Genomic DNA, 15,490 nt, shown 5'->3' on the forward strand with positions numbered 1-15,490 from the left:
TTTATTTCATATTTTATTTTATTTTATTTATTTTATTTTATTTTTAAGTAATCTCCACACCCAACATTGACTTGAACCCACAACCCCTAGATCAAGAGTTGTTTGCTTTACCAACTAAGTCTGCCAGGTCCCCCTAGTGATGTACCTTAAGTATCACTTTCTTTATAACATAAGATTTGTATTATTTTTTTAAAATTTTAAATATTTTAATGAAAATATTTTTATTTTAAACAAATTAATATATAATGTTATTTATTATTTTTAAAAGTTTATTTATTTTGAGAGAGAGAACAAGACAGGGAGGCACACTGAGAGAGAGGGGCAGAGGATCTGAAGCAAGCAGGTTCCTTGTCGAAGGCAGAGAGCCTGATGTGGGGCTTGAGCCCACAAACTGTGAGATCATGACCTGAGCTGAAGTCAGATGCTTAACCGACTGAGCCACCCAGGTGCCCCTGTAATGTTAATTTAAATATTATAGTTACAAAGTAATTATCCTGTTAAAAACCTATTAATTTTAAACTTAATTTAAAAATATATTTTAAATATTCTGAGAGGAGTGTTTTCTAATGCTCACGCAAATCCTTTCTGTTAAGGAAATGCTGTTTTCTCTTAAATAGTACTCTCTTTTATTCAGTATATGACTCCCAAGTGTGGTGTATGAACCACTAGCATGCATATTACTTGGGAACTTTTTAGAAGTGCAGCCTCTTAGGGCATATCTATCGAATCAGTCTGCATTTTAACAAGATCCCTAGGTAAGAACTGATATAAATCACTAACTATGTACAATATTGTTTATTTTTCCAGATCCCTGACTTTACTCTTAAGAGAGATCCTCTCTGGTTCAGTGTTCCTTCCTTCTTTGGATTTCCTAGCTGATCCAGTAAGGCTTAAAAAATGGTTTCAAATTGTGATAAAATACATATAACATGAAATTTAACATCTTAAATGTTTTTATGTGTAGAGTTCAGTGACATTAAATACAATCATTATGAGCAACCATCACTACTACTCATCTCTAGGATCTTTTCATCTTATAAAACTGAAACTCTGTACTCATTAAATAATCCTCTATTCTTCCTTCTAGCCCCTGGCACCACCACTGTGCTTCCTACCTCTATGAATTTGACTATTCTGGGTACCTTATATAAGTGGGTCCATGAAGTATTTGTCTGTTTGCGACAGTGTTATTTCCCTTAGCATAATGTCTCCAAGATTTATCCATGTTGTAGCATATATTGGAATTTTGTTCCTTATTAAGGTTGAATAATATTCCATTATAGGTATATACCACATTTTCCCTTTTATTCATACATTGATGGACATTTCACTTCCTCTTACTTGAAGAAATAGGATTTTGAAGAAATAGGAATCGTTTTTAACACTTTATCTTATTTTATTTATATATATATAGAGTATTTACATTATGCCAGGTGTTCTAAAGTTTTTTTTTAATGTTTATTTTTTGAGAGAGAGCGAGTGAGCACATGTGTGAGCAGGGGATGGGGGACATAGAGAGGGAGACAGAAGATCTGAAGTAGGCTCTGCAGTGACAGCACAGAGCCTGGCATGGGGCTCAAACTCACAAACTGTGAGATCATGACCTGAGATGAAGTCAGACACTTAACCAACTGAGCTACCCAGACACCTTTATAAACATTTTAAATGCTGAAGTCAGAATAAGTTTTCTTTGCCCACTTTCCTAAAAGTGAGACCTTACATCACAGATTTTTTAAAGTCCTTCTGTATTATATGTGTGCAGATGCTTTGCCACTATTCCATTTTTTCTTCATTTTTCTAGAAACTTTCACAATATGAAAAAAGCTTTGAGAATTTTGGGAGAAGATGGTAATGGAATTATTTTGACCTATTTGTATTATTTTCCATTAGGATACTGTGAATCATTTGCTTATCATCTTCATAGATGACAGTCCAGTGAGTATTATATTAGAAGCATTCAGATTGCATCAAATTTTGATTTCTGTCCAATCGCATGCACTTCTATTGAATTAATTAATTTTCTTTCTTCAAAGCCTGAAAAAGCAACTGAACTGCCTTCCCCTTTGGTTCCATTCTTGCAGAAGTTTGCAGAACCTAGAAATAAAAAGCCGTCTGTAAGTATGTTTACCAATAACATATATTACTTTTGATACAAACAATTTTATCATGTATTTATATGGCCTTAACTTACTCTTCTCTCATATTGTATTAAGGTGCTGAAGTTGGAATTGAAGCAAATCAGAGAGCAGCAAGATCTCTTATTTCGTTTTATGAACTTTCTGAAACAAGAAGGAGCGGTGCATGTATTGCAAATATGTCTGACTGTGGGTGAGGCTTACCTGTGCACTTTAACAAAGTCATTTTTATACACTTTAATGTATTTATTATATATTTTAAATACATTTGAATGTTTAGATCAGATCTGATGCTGTAGTGTGTCATTGTGCTAAATTTTTTTTTACTAGGTACTCTAAGCTTACCTTTGAGTTGTCAAGATCTTAAGTGTCCACTCCTTTCCAGATTGTAACATAATCTACAACTGTCTTTTGATCAGCTGACTTCTTTTTTAAATATAACTTTAAAAAAACTGAGGTGTAATTCACACGGTGAAACTCCTAGAACTTAATTGTACAGTTTGATCAGTTTTGACAGATCTGTACATCTATGTGACTTACACCTTTATCAAGATGCAGAACATTTCCATCACCCCAGAAAGATGGGGTCCTTCCTAGACAAGCTACTCCTGCTCCCACTCCCACTCCTGCCAGAGCCATCAGAGCTCTCATTCCCTTCCCCACAGATTAGTTTTGCTTGTACCATTTTGTGGTATAAGTGGAGTACATAGTGTGTACTCTTTCGTGCCTGGCTTCACTGATTCAAGATTATGCTTTTTAACATTGGTCCATGTTGTTGTGTAGAGGAATACTTTGCTCTTTTTTGTTGCTAAGTGATATTCTTTTATATGAGTCCACCACAGGGTGGGTTTTCTTTTTTTTCTTTTCTTTTTTAAAAATTCATTCTTCTTGTGGATGGGTATCTGGACTGCTTTAATTTTTGGGCTATTATGAAGAAAATTGCCATGCATGTTCTTGTATAAGGATTTCTGTTGGGCATATGTTTAATAACTGGAAATAGAATTGCTGGGTCACAGGGTAGATATATATTTTGTTACATGAGAAATTGCTAAATTGTTTTCCAAAGTGGTTATACTGTTTTATCCTCCCTAGCAATATTTGAGAATCCCGGTTGCTCCATGTTTTTACAAAAATTTGGTCGTATTTATTTATCTTTTTTTAAAAAAAATTTTAATGTTATTTATGTATTTATTTCTGAGAGAGATTGAGAGAGAGAGACAGCATGAGCAAGGGAGGGTCAGAGAGAGAGGGAGACAAGGAATCTGAAACAGGCTCCAGGCTCTGAGCTAGCTGTCAGCACAGAGCCCGATGCGGGGCTTGAACCCACGAACCGTGAGATCATGACCTGAGCCAGTCGGACGCTTAACCGACTGAGCCACCCAGGTGCCCCTATTTATCTTTTTAATTTCAGCCATTTTAGTGGGTGTGTGATAGTATCTTATTGTGCTTTAAATTTTTTTAATGTTTCTTTATTTTTGAGAGAGAGACAGAGTGTGAGTGGGGGAGAGGGGCAGAGAGAGAGACACACACAGAATCCGAAGCAGGCTCCAGACTCTGAGCTGTCAACACAGAGCCAGACATGGGGCTTGAACCCACAAGCTGTGAGATCATGACCTGAGCTGAAGTCAGATGCTCTACTAACACAGCCACCTAGACACCCCTCTTATTGTGCTTTAAATTTGTATTTCTTTAATTAGTAGTGTTGAACACTTTATCATATACTTATTGGCCATTTGAATATCTTTGTATATGGAAATGTTTAAGTCTTTTGCCTATTTTTTATTGAATTGTTATTTTTCTTGTCATTGAGTTTTAGGAGTTCTTTTTTTTTTTTTTTTTAAAGCTTATTTATTTATTTTGAGAGAGACAGAGAACCAGGGGAGGAGGGGAGAGGGAATCTCAAGCAGGCTCTGTGCTGTAGCATGGAGCCTGATTGAGCTTGATCCCATGAACTGAGATCATGACCTGAGCCAAAATCAAGAGTTCGACACTTAACTGACTGAGCCAACCAGGTGCTCCCAAATTATAGGAGTTCTTTATATATTCCAGGTGCAACTCTTTTGTCAGATACAAGTATTAAGAATATTTTTCCCAGACTATGACTTGTCTTTTCATTTTCTGAATAGTATCTTTTGATGAGTGGAATTTTAAAATTTTGATGATAACTCAGTAGATCTGTTTTTAATTTTATGGGTAGTGCTTTCAGAGACTTCCATAAAAAATCTTTGTTAACCAAAGTCAAGGTGATATTTGCCTGTTCTTCTCTAGATGCTTTATAGTTTTATATTGTACATGTAGGTTTGTGATCTTGAAATACTTTTGTATTGGTATTAGGTAGGGGTGGAGGTTCATTTTTTTTCCTCATATGGTTATGGATATCCAGTTTTTCTAATACCCATTTTATTAAGTTTATTTATTTTGAGAGAGAGAGAGCACACAAGCAGGGATGGGCAGAGAAGGAGGGAGAGAATCCCACACAGGTTTTGTGCTGTATCAGCATGGAGCCTGATGTGGGGCTCAATCACATGAACTGTGAGATCCTGACCTGAGCTGAAATCAAAAGAATTAGACACTTTATCAACCAAGCTACCCATGCACCCCCCTGACACCCATTTTCTAAAGAATCATTTCTTCCCCATCTTGAATTGTCAAATTATTTGACCATATATGTGTGTCTCTGGATTCTCTTCTATTCCATTGATCCATGTGTCTATTTTTTGGCCAAGACTATAGTCTTGATTATTTTGACTATATAGGATGCTTGCTAAAAAATTTTTTTTAATGTTTGTTTGTTTATTTATTTATAATGTTTTATTTATTTCTGAGAGAGAGAGAGACAGCATGAGCAGGGGAGGGTCAGAGAGAGAGGGAGACACAGAATCTGAAACAGGCTCCAGGCTCTGAGCTGGCAGTCAGCACAGAGCCTGACGTGGGGCTCGAACCCACGAACCATGAGATCATGACCTGAGCCGAAGTCGGATGCTTAACAGACTGAGCCACCCAGGCGCCCCTGACTGGAACTTTAAAAAGCCTTAAGTTTCACTGTTATTTAGTGAATTAGATTTCAAAATATTAATGACCATTGGTATAAGAATGTAATCAAATATGTTCTTTAAATGAAAGTTTTAGAAATTTTTAGAAATTTTTGCTATTTTAAATTTTAGAAATTTGTATTGCTGTGTAAGTGTTTATATATTTTATGTTAATATATCAAATATTTGGTTAACAGTTTTTCTTCTGGGTAGTTATTTTATTTCCAATTAAAATTTTTTAAAAGCTTAAAATGAATAGATCGTAATTGCTGTTTTTAATATTGATTACTATTAGGCTGGGAATTTTATATTATATCATTACATTATATTACACTACATTATATTATATTGAAATAATCCATTTTTTCGTACAATTTTCCTAATTTGCTAGAGGAATTCAATGATAGAATTTTGCGACCAGAGTTGTCAAATGATGAAATGCTGTTTCTTCATGAAGAGTTGCAGAAGATTTATAAAACATATTGTTTGGATGAAAGTATTGACAAAATTCGATTTGATCCCTTTATTGTAGAAGAGATTCAAAAAAGTAAGTCAAAGATGTTGATGAAAATATAGCCCTTTTACCATTTTTAATGTTGTCAGTTTTCTTCTGTATTCACCTAACAAAATAAAAGCTTTGATGAGAAATTTAGTCACAATTCACGTAACTAATACTTGCCAGAACTTGTTCTGATTCCTTATCCTAGTGTGATTTCTGTGCCTCATAAGTGGATTTTCTGCAAAATATAATTTTAGGACTGTTTGAATTCTCTTTCACTGTCATTTTAAACTACTATATAATGTATTTATGGTATTCATAAATAGTTTCTACAATATAATTTTTTTTAATAGTTGCTGAAGGCCCATATATAGATGTTGTGAAACTTCAAACTATGAGATGCCTTTTTGAAGCATATGAACATGTACTGTCTCTCTTGGAGAATGTGTTTACACCTATGTTCTGCCACAGTGATGAGGTAAGTCAAATCTTATTTGAGGATTTTCCTTCAAAAAAATTTTTCTTTAATCTTTACTTTTGAGAGAAAGAGAGAGAGAGAGAGAGATTGCAAGGAGGGGAGGAACACAGAGAGAGGGAGACACAGAATCCAAAGCAGGTTCCAGGCTCCGAATTGTCAGCTCAGAGCCCAACACGGGGCTCGAACTCACAAACTATGAGATCATGACCTGAGCTGAAGTCAGATGCTTAACCAACTGAGCCACCCAGGTGCTCCTTCTTCAGAATTTAATAGTGGCTTTGATATCAGTAGTGAGTGATTCAAAAAGCAAAATAAAAATAAAACATGATTGACTAAAAAAATGAATCCTGTGTTTCACTACATAAATTAATGGAGATTAGACGTTCATTGTAAAAATAATTCTCAGTACCAAAACCATATTTATATATATATACGATAAAGTAGATGACTGTGACCAAATGACCCTGATTTGCCACATGCCTGAGTGGCTTTGTAATGCTGTGGTGATGCAGAAACTCCATCCTTCTTTGATATGCATTATTACAGACATGTGGAGATTAAATGGCTTGAATATCTCCATTTGCAATATTTTAATCCTTACTCTATTTGCTTATGGTTGTTTTCATTTGATTTAAATTTTGTTTTCTTTAACCTGGGAAGTAGTAGGGTAAAGTAGCATTTTTAAATATAAAATAGTTTAATAAATCATATTTTTTTGGAAGTATTTCAGGCAACTTTTAAGAGGTGCAGAATCACCAACACGCAATTCAAAATTGAACAGGTAAGTATATTAAGTCATCTGTGTGGTGTGTTTTTTTGTACTTGTTGATGCTAATCATTCTTGTGATAGTGTCTTTGTCTTTATTAGTTTTTCTTTGTGTGGTTCCATTGGTACATAAGTAGACAAGACATTTTATTAAGTAATTACATAGTTATACTGCATATAGTAACCTGAAAATGCCTGAAATTATTCTAGAAAAATTTAACAATATACACACCATTGCCTTCCTGATATTATAATTAATACATATTAGTCCTTTATCATCTACTTTATTAGATCCTGGAAACTACATGCATAAATGAAATCTGTGCGTAACATTTCAGTTTTAGACAGTTTTTTCCCTCAGAGAGGGAAAAAAGTAAGTAGACTACTTACTGATTACAATTGTGGAAGGTTTTTTTCTTTTTTCCCTTCTTGCTTTCTGTGCCATTTAATAAGCCAAAGAAATAACAGAAGAGAGCGCTTTATCCATTTATAAACTGGATAGTTAATATTTTGGTTTCCCCTTGCATTGTTATATGTATAAAATTGACACAGACATCAAATGTATAAATCCACAGAATAGATACATTGCTCTTAAAACCTTCCAGTTTGAGCAAGACTCTAGTAAATATATAAATAAGTTGGAGATGTGGTACAAAGATAGAAGTAGATAGGTCAGAAGCTAGAGTAGTACTTTAGATAGCACAAGGAAAAATGTGAAAACCTTAACCATGGGGGAAAATGTATTACATTTTTTGATATAGCCAAGGTTTGTAGAAACAGATTAGAATTTCTTAATTGTTGAATTTGTATATTGCAATCATGAAACATTGACTTAACAAAAATTCCATCCATATTATTTAAAGTAGCATACTTTACCCAATCCAAACATCCCTTCTTTGATTTGAATGCTTTTTTAAAACTTTCATCAGATTTTCCAGTATCATTTGATAAACAGGTGTAATTTATTTCTGTTTGTAGACATAGGATATTTGGAGTGTCACCATAGGATATTTAACTTAATCACTCTCCTCTCCAGGATGATCTAAGGGGAAGTGGTTTTTTGATCTTACAAGCCTACCACATTGCTAAGTCATAAATTCAGAGATGGAAACCTTTCAGTGCCACTTTTAGGTCATCTAGTTGTCTTCAACCTATTACATAATTTTGTTATCTTTAAAATGTAAAGTAAAGAGGAACAAAATATGGGTTTTTTTCATTCTGGGTACTGATTATGGTCTTTAAAAGTATGCTTTTCTTTATATGGACCTGATTTTAATATTAACTATCAGTTTTGTCAAGACTGCTTCTGTGATACTTACTCATTTATCTGTATTGAATTAGTAAAAGATTTACTTAACATTCTCTCATTGAAAATTCAGAGTAACATTGCTAATTTGCTAGGTGACTTGAAGTATCTAAAATATTTATTCATATATTTTATGTCTGCATTCTGTTTAATTGTATTTTAAAAATAAAATTTTAATGCATATTAATGTTGATCTATTCTGTTTCTTCTGTACTTAAAGAATAACTTAAAACAACTATATTTAGGGATCTTTTGTTAACTTTGTTTTTTTACCTTAAAACCTGCTTTTCAAAATAACTCAAACTAAAGATGTGTGAAGCACATAATTATGTGTACATAATTATATCTAATACAAACTTGAATTTCATGTTGGAAAACATAGAGTTTGTCTTCTGTGCCAAGTTTTTGGTGGCTTAGTCTCTGCATACTTTCCACCATATCAAACAAATGGTATGTCTAAATGAAGGCAAAAACTACAAAATTATTTCCTGACAAACTCATTAAGAACTTTTTTTTCTTAATGATCTAGAATTCATACTTCCCAAACCCCAGAAGAGCCATTGTTTTTTCTCTCTTCCTTTATTATGTTATAAAAATTCTTTCTCTTTGGAACGATGAATGCTCTCCACTTGTGTAACTTTTAAAGCTTTTAAATTTTGTTTTGTGTTCTGAAGTGAAACTTGTTTAATATCTGGGCTTTCTCTCTCTCCTTTCCTTGTATAATTTCACCTATCTGTTACTGCAGAGGTAGCCTAAGTTTGGATGATTTTCGGTAAGTCTCGAGAAGCATGTGATTTTTTTCTGTATAAATTGTCTAAGCTCTGAAAGTATACCCAAAACAAAGTACAGCACAAAGGAAAAAGGAAACACTGCTATTATTGCTGCCTTTATATCAGCTATTTGAGATACCCCTTTAAAGTTAACCTCTGGGGTGCCTGGGTGGCTCAGGCGGTCAAGAGTCTTGACTTCTCCTCAGGGTCACTACCTCACATTTTGTGGTTCCAGCCCCACCCTGGGCTCTGTGCTGGCAGTGTGGGGCCTGCTTCTCTCTCTGCTCTATCTGCCCCTCGCTTGTGTGCACCTGCTTTCTTCTCTTTCTCTGTCTCTCTCTCAAAGCAAATAAACTTAAAAAAATAAAAAAATTAATCTCTGATTTTAGATATTGCCTTTTTCAAATAGCATGATATATGTCATAAAATAAAAGTGTCAGTTTAGAATAAAATGAAAAGTTAGTACCTACCTATTCAAGGCTATTGACTCATTTTTTTATTGGTTTTATTAAATTACTATTACTGATTTCTTTATTAATTACTTGAGAGAGAGAGAGAGAAAATGTGAATGGAGGGGAGAGACAGAGGGAGAGAGAATCTTAAGTACACTCCATGCTCAGCAGGGAATCTGATGGGGGGGCTTGGTCCCACAACTCTGGGATCAGGACCTGAGCTGAAATCAAGAGTCAGATGCTTAGCTAACTGAACCATCCAGGTGCCCCCCCCCCAAATTAATTTTAGAATTACTTGTGTTTAAGGAACTTTATTTTTCAAAGCAAGAAGTACAATATTTCTTGGGATAATAAAAAATGAGATACTTTAAAAAGTATTTCATATTTTTAAAAGCCCAATTTTTTATAATCTAAGCTCTAGAAACTAGAATAATTTATTTGGATTCTAGAGATTTTAATAATACTTTGTTAACATTTTCATAATTGGTTTTGGAAACATTGTATCAAAGAGAATTTTTTACAGTCCTAGATTTTTTTTAAAAAAACACCGTATGCTTGTTTAAATAAAATAATCTTCTAGTTTACCCATTTTACTACTAATTACTTATTATTTGAGTTTTTCAGTTTTAAAATAGGTTTGATTTTCTCCTTGGATGTGTATAAAATGCACATATCCCTAATGTACTAGATATATTTAAAACTTGATTCAACTTGTTTTTATTTCTGTAATTGTAGCATTATTTCAATAAATAAGTTTTGCTTGTAGAAATAGGTAGGTATCCATTAAATTAAACATTCAGAACAAACTTTTTTGGATTTTAAAATAGTCATTTTTATTTGGGTATCAGTTGTACAGGCAGCACTATATAGCATAAGTTTTAAATTGAATAAAAGTTCCATTTTTATTTGTTGAAATATGGGACAGTGGACTGTAATGGAGAAAAGTTTTGCTGCTTTTTGGCTTATTTTTTGTTGTCTTCCAACTATTTCTGCTTTTAGAAATTCACTTTTGACCAAAAATTACAAAACCAACATTTAATATATATGGCAGAGCAAGCTGCTTCCTTAGGCTATATTTGCTTTTGTCCTTATGTTTATTGCTTACCCTTCTCTTTGGCATTTTATCTTTTTGTTACTTTGAAGTCAGATAAGATGCATTTTGTACTTCATTCCTCTTTTGAGTATTTATAGGAATAAAAAGTTGAAATTTGCTTAAAAATTTTTAGTCATAGAGGACAGAATTTTATTGTTCATTTCTGTCTAAAAATGGGGTACCCATGGGCACCTGAGTGGCTCAGTCAGTTAAACGTCTGACTTGGGCTCAGGTCATGATCTCATGGTCTGTGAGTTCAAGCCTGGAATTGGGCTCTGTGCTGAGAGCTCAGCCTGGAGCCTGCTGATTCTGTGTCTCCCTCTCTCTCTCCCCTTCCTCTGTTTGAGCTCTGTCCCTCTCTGTCTCTCTCTCAAAAATGAACAGACAATGACAAAATTTAAAAAAATAAAAATGAACGACTGAGAAGGTCATAGTTTTATATATTTTTCTGTTTTACTATGTTATTTTAGTGGATACATCTAAATGGATACATTGTTTTGAATGTTGGTCTCAGCACATTAGTTCACATTATTTAGTTCAAAATATGTATGGCAGTAAGAACTATGTACCACTAGGGGGCTCTAATCTTTTAAACAGTCTAGTTCAGTTAATGCTTTAAAGTAAAATAGGTAAATTCCAAATGTTCATTTTTTAATTTTTTTAATGTTAATTTATTGTTATTTTGAGAGAGACACAGACAGCATGAGTGGGGGAGGGGCAGAGAGGGGGAGAGAGAATTCCAAGCAGGCCCTGGCTGCCAGCGCAGAGCCTGATGTGTGGCGTGAACTCATGAAACCATGACATCATGACACTTAACTGACTGAAGCACCCAGGTGCCCAATTTCAAATGTTTATTGATAAATATTGTCCCTTTTATTCATACCCCCAAATTTAAACTTTAAGTGTTCTGTCACTTTTGGCTTCTGAGATATTGAGACTTGATCTAGATAACTAAGAACTCCAAAATGTTATGTTAGCTCTACCTTCAGTTTACTCTTTTCACACATATTTTAATGATTGTTAACAGTACACTAGACCACTGTAATAATTTGCTGTGTACTTGATATGTTTTTGTTTAATATTTAGGAGCACACAGAAAAGGGGAGAATCATTTGGAATCAGCAGAATAGGTAGCAAAATTAAAGGAGTATTCAAAAGTACGACAATGGAGGGAGCTATGTTGCCTAATTATGGGTTAGCCGAAGGTGAAGATGACTTTGTAAGTAAAAATTCTTCAGTTTGATGTATGTATAACTTCAGACCTGCAATGGCATAAAAAATTGGATATGTTTACTTTCTATATTTTCCCTCTTCTTTATTTTACTTATTTCAGACTTCTAATCCTTATTTTTTTCATTCGTTATTATAGTTTTATGGTGCTAACCTAATTGGTAAAGTTCCTGAGCACGAAGTTAACTACTTGTTAAGGCCAGAATGGTTTCTATTGAGCTGAGATAGTCCTAAAAGTCAAACAATTTACCATCCTTTGGTTAGGCTTTTACTTTGTATCCTCATCTTCTCTCTTTCAAGGCCTATGGTTCAGGCAAACAGAACTGTTGATAAATGTCCTACCCCCAGTGTGGTGCTCCAGCTCATGACCCGTTGCTGGTCAAACTGAGATTAGTACATCAGAAGCATCAGCGTTACCTGGAGCTTATTGTAAATGCAGAATATCTGGTTCCATGCTAAACCTACTAAATCAGTTCGCATTTTATAAGATTCCCAGTTGATCTATATGTACATTGACCCACCATGCTATTTCATTTCTGTGATCTTTGCACATGCTGTCCTTAAAGTGCCCTACCTTTATATGTACCTAGAAAGTTCATACTTAACTTTCAGAATCCAGCCTCTCCCCTAAAAACCTTTACTTGAGTCCCCAAGTGGAATTGAACATTCTCTCCTTTGTGTCCCTTGTTAGATCATATGTTAAAACATGTACCATAAAGTGTACTTGAAATGATATGTTTATTATTGTTTTCCATACCAATTAGTTCTGTAAAGACAGATACTGTCTCATTTGTGCTTTTTATTTGTTTAACAAGTCTATTAAGTAGAGTTCCTGTATCTTTATTTTGCCCATTAATGACTCTAAGCACTGGAGATAAAATGAGGATTAAGACAGAGACTTTCCCGTTAAGCGATTCACTAACCTGGATATAATAGGGATGAATAATAAACAATTGGATTGGCAATGACCAAGAAGAAGGAATGGGGGAAGAGAGGAGTAAATTAACCCATTTTTTTCTTAATGTGTCTTCCTTTTGACCTCTGTCCCATTGCAGTGATGAATTATTAAGGAGATTCATTGCTTTTTCATAGTTTAAATGGAAAAAAATTTAATTCTTTTTTTTTCCTTCTTAGGTAATCCAAATACAACATTTTTTTCTGTTTATACCCTTTTTTTAAAAGTTTGTTTTATTTTGAGAGAGTGAGCATGAATAGGGGAGGGACAGATAACGAGGGAGAGAGAATCCCACGTGGGGCTGTATCTCACAAACTGTGAGATCATGATCTAAGCCGAAAGCAAGAGTTAGATGCTTAACTGACTGAGCCACACAGGTGCCCCTGCCCCTTGTTTTTTCTTACAAGTGTGGGTAGAAGAAAGACAGTAGACCAGAGGAAGCAGTCTTTTTTCAAAATGATTTTTAAATATATTTTTTTAATTTTAAGCATATTATAGCCTCAATTTTTTTAATACTGTGGAAAAGTGGAAACAAATTTAAAATATCACCCATAATCATACCACCCAGTAACCACTTCTGTAAACATTTTGGTGATTTTCTTTTTTAAAAAATACCTTTCCTTTCTCATCCACATAGATTAGGGTACATCATGTATATAGTTTGCTATCCCACTCTGTCCCCACTTAACAATACAACAGAAGCATTTGTGAACTTTTCAAAACATAATTTTTGTTAAGGAAGATGTACTTTTTACTTTTTTTTTGCTTCAGGAATAGGAGGATAATCCTCAAAAAGGTGAGAGAGTTCTGTTTTGTAGTGGCCCAAGGAAGAAGAAAATTTTTGATTTGGAAGCAAAGATAGTGATAATGGAAAGTAGGAAAAGAAAGCAAACTAATCTCTAGTATTCTGAAAAGAAAAGATAGGGGTGAAGAGGCTGTTGCCCCAGAACAAGACAGTACCATTTAGGATTTAGAGAACACTGTGCTAGTTTCATTTCATTTCATTTCTTTCTTTCTTTTTTTTAAGATTATTTATTTATTTAAGTAATGTCTACCCCTAGTGTGGGGCTCCAACTCATGACCCTGAGATCAGAGGCGCATATTCTTCCAACTGAGCCAGCCGGGCTCCCCAGTGCTCTGCTAGTTTTTAGCTATGGGATCTTGGGGAATTGCCTTTGTCTTGTTTAGGAAGTTTAGGGGAAACCCTCACTACCACAGCTAAACGTGCTTTGTGATTCAAATATGGGACCTGGAAGACATTTTCTTTTATTTCTTTTATTTCTTTCTTTATTTATAATTTTAAAAAATGTTTATTTATTTTTGAGAGAGACAGAGACAGAGCACTGCANATTCAACTGAAGGATCCACCCAGGCGCCCCAAGACATTTTCTTTTAGAAACCTTGATGTAATCATTTGGTGGCAGTATAGCCTTGCTATGTGACCTTGGGTAAATTGCTTAATTTTATTGTGATTTAGTTTCCTCACATGTGAAATGGGGATGATAGTATCTAACTTACATAAGGGTGTTGTGAGGATTAAATAAGTAGTATGCACGAAGCATTTAGAACAGTGCCGAGCATATGGTTAGCACAGTAAGCAGTATACAGTATTATAATAGCATTAGTTCTTATAAATATATGAATGTAAATTATGAGATAGGCATATATATGCTAGTTTGGGAACCAAAGTCCATTGCATAAGATTGAGTGTATATGAAAATGTATATATCTGTCCAAGTTCAGAACTGATTTGCAAATAAAGTTCTAGAATGTAATATGTCCAATGGTACGTTGGTAGTTATTTCCATATAGGAAAATACAATAGTGAGAATGTTAATATTTCTCATGGAAATAGAGGGACATCTTTTTGTCTTTTATCATCTGCTGCCCTTATTCTCTCTTCTCTTTGTAGAGGGAAGATCTTTTTGGAAATAAAAAAGTACCTTGTTTACCTTTCCATAAGATTTTGGTTTACAATATTCCTTACTTTCAAATAATATCACATAACATCAAAATTCTTTCAAGAAATAAATATTTCACAGGGTGCCTGGGTGGTTCAGTTGGTTAAGCGTCCGACTTTGGCTCAGGTCAAGATCTCACGGTTCGTGGGTTCGAGCCCCATATCGGGCTCTGTGCTGACAGCTAGCTCAGAGCCTAGAGCCTGTTTCAGATTCTGTATCTCCCTCTCTCTCTGACCCTCCCCTGCTCACGCTGTTTCTCTCTCTCTCAGAAATAAATAAAACATAAAAAAAAAAATTTTTAAAGAAATAAATATTTCTCTAAATAGATTAATTGTTCTCTGAATAATCTAGAGATTATTCATTAACCTTTTTTCATAAAAACATCATTTAAATTGTGGCAGTAACAGTAATACATTTTAAAACGTCCTTTGTTTCATTGATATTTTTATGTTGCTAAGAATTTTGTTCTCTCATTTTCTTTTTAGATTTATTTTGGGGAACTTATTTAAGAATATCTACTTTTAAAAAATTTTTAAATTAATTTTTAAATTTTAGATGTTTTTATTTAGTTTTGAGAGAGACAGACAGCGTGAGTGGGAGAGGGGCAGAGAGAGAGGGAGACACAGAATCCAAAGCAGGCTCCAGGCTCTGCACTGTCAGCACAGAGCCCAGTGTGGGGATTGAACTCGTGAACCATGAGATCATGACCTGAGCCAAAGTCGGATGCTTAACTGACTGACCCACCCAGGCATCCCAAGAATATGTGTGTGTATATATATATACATTTTTTTTAACATTTATTTATTTTTGTGA

General features: G+C 34.2%; 1 protein-coding gene across 5 annotated transcripts in view; it reads left to right on the top strand.

The window, feature by feature from the left end:
* Positions 1–15,490, top strand: part of SNX14 (sorting nexin 14) — a 72,013-nt gene that overhangs the window by 34,496 nt on the left and 22,027 nt on the right. For 3 of the 5 annotated variants that reach the window (XM_077750365.1, XM_077750366.1, XM_077750363.1), the window contains exons 9-17: positions 808–883; positions 1,891–1,935; positions 2,034–2,114; positions 2,214–2,328; positions 5,559–5,714; positions 6,020–6,144; positions 6,867–6,925; positions 8,962–8,988; positions 11,618–11,750. In XM_077750365.1, the coding sequence (XP_077606491.1) occupies positions 808–883; positions 1,891–1,935; positions 2,034–2,114; positions 2,214–2,328; positions 5,559–5,714; positions 6,020–6,144; positions 6,867–6,925; positions 8,962–8,988; positions 11,618–11,750 (817 nt within the window). The remainder of the gene's footprint in view (positions 1–807; positions 884–1,890; positions 1,936–2,033; positions 2,115–2,213; positions 2,329–5,558; positions 5,715–6,019; positions 6,145–6,866; positions 6,926–8,961; positions 8,989–11,617; positions 11,751–15,490) is intronic. The other 2 variants (XM_077750367.1, XM_077750368.1) reach the window with 1 other exon arrangement.

The sequence above is a fragment of the Crocuta crocuta genome, unplaced genomic scaffold (assembly GCF_008692635.1).
Source record: "Crocuta crocuta isolate KB4526 unplaced genomic scaffold, BGI_CrCroc_1.0 scaffold9, whole genome shotgun sequence".
In the NCBI taxonomy this organism is placed as follows: domain Eukaryota; kingdom Metazoa; phylum Chordata; class Mammalia; order Carnivora; family Hyaenidae; genus Crocuta; species Crocuta crocuta.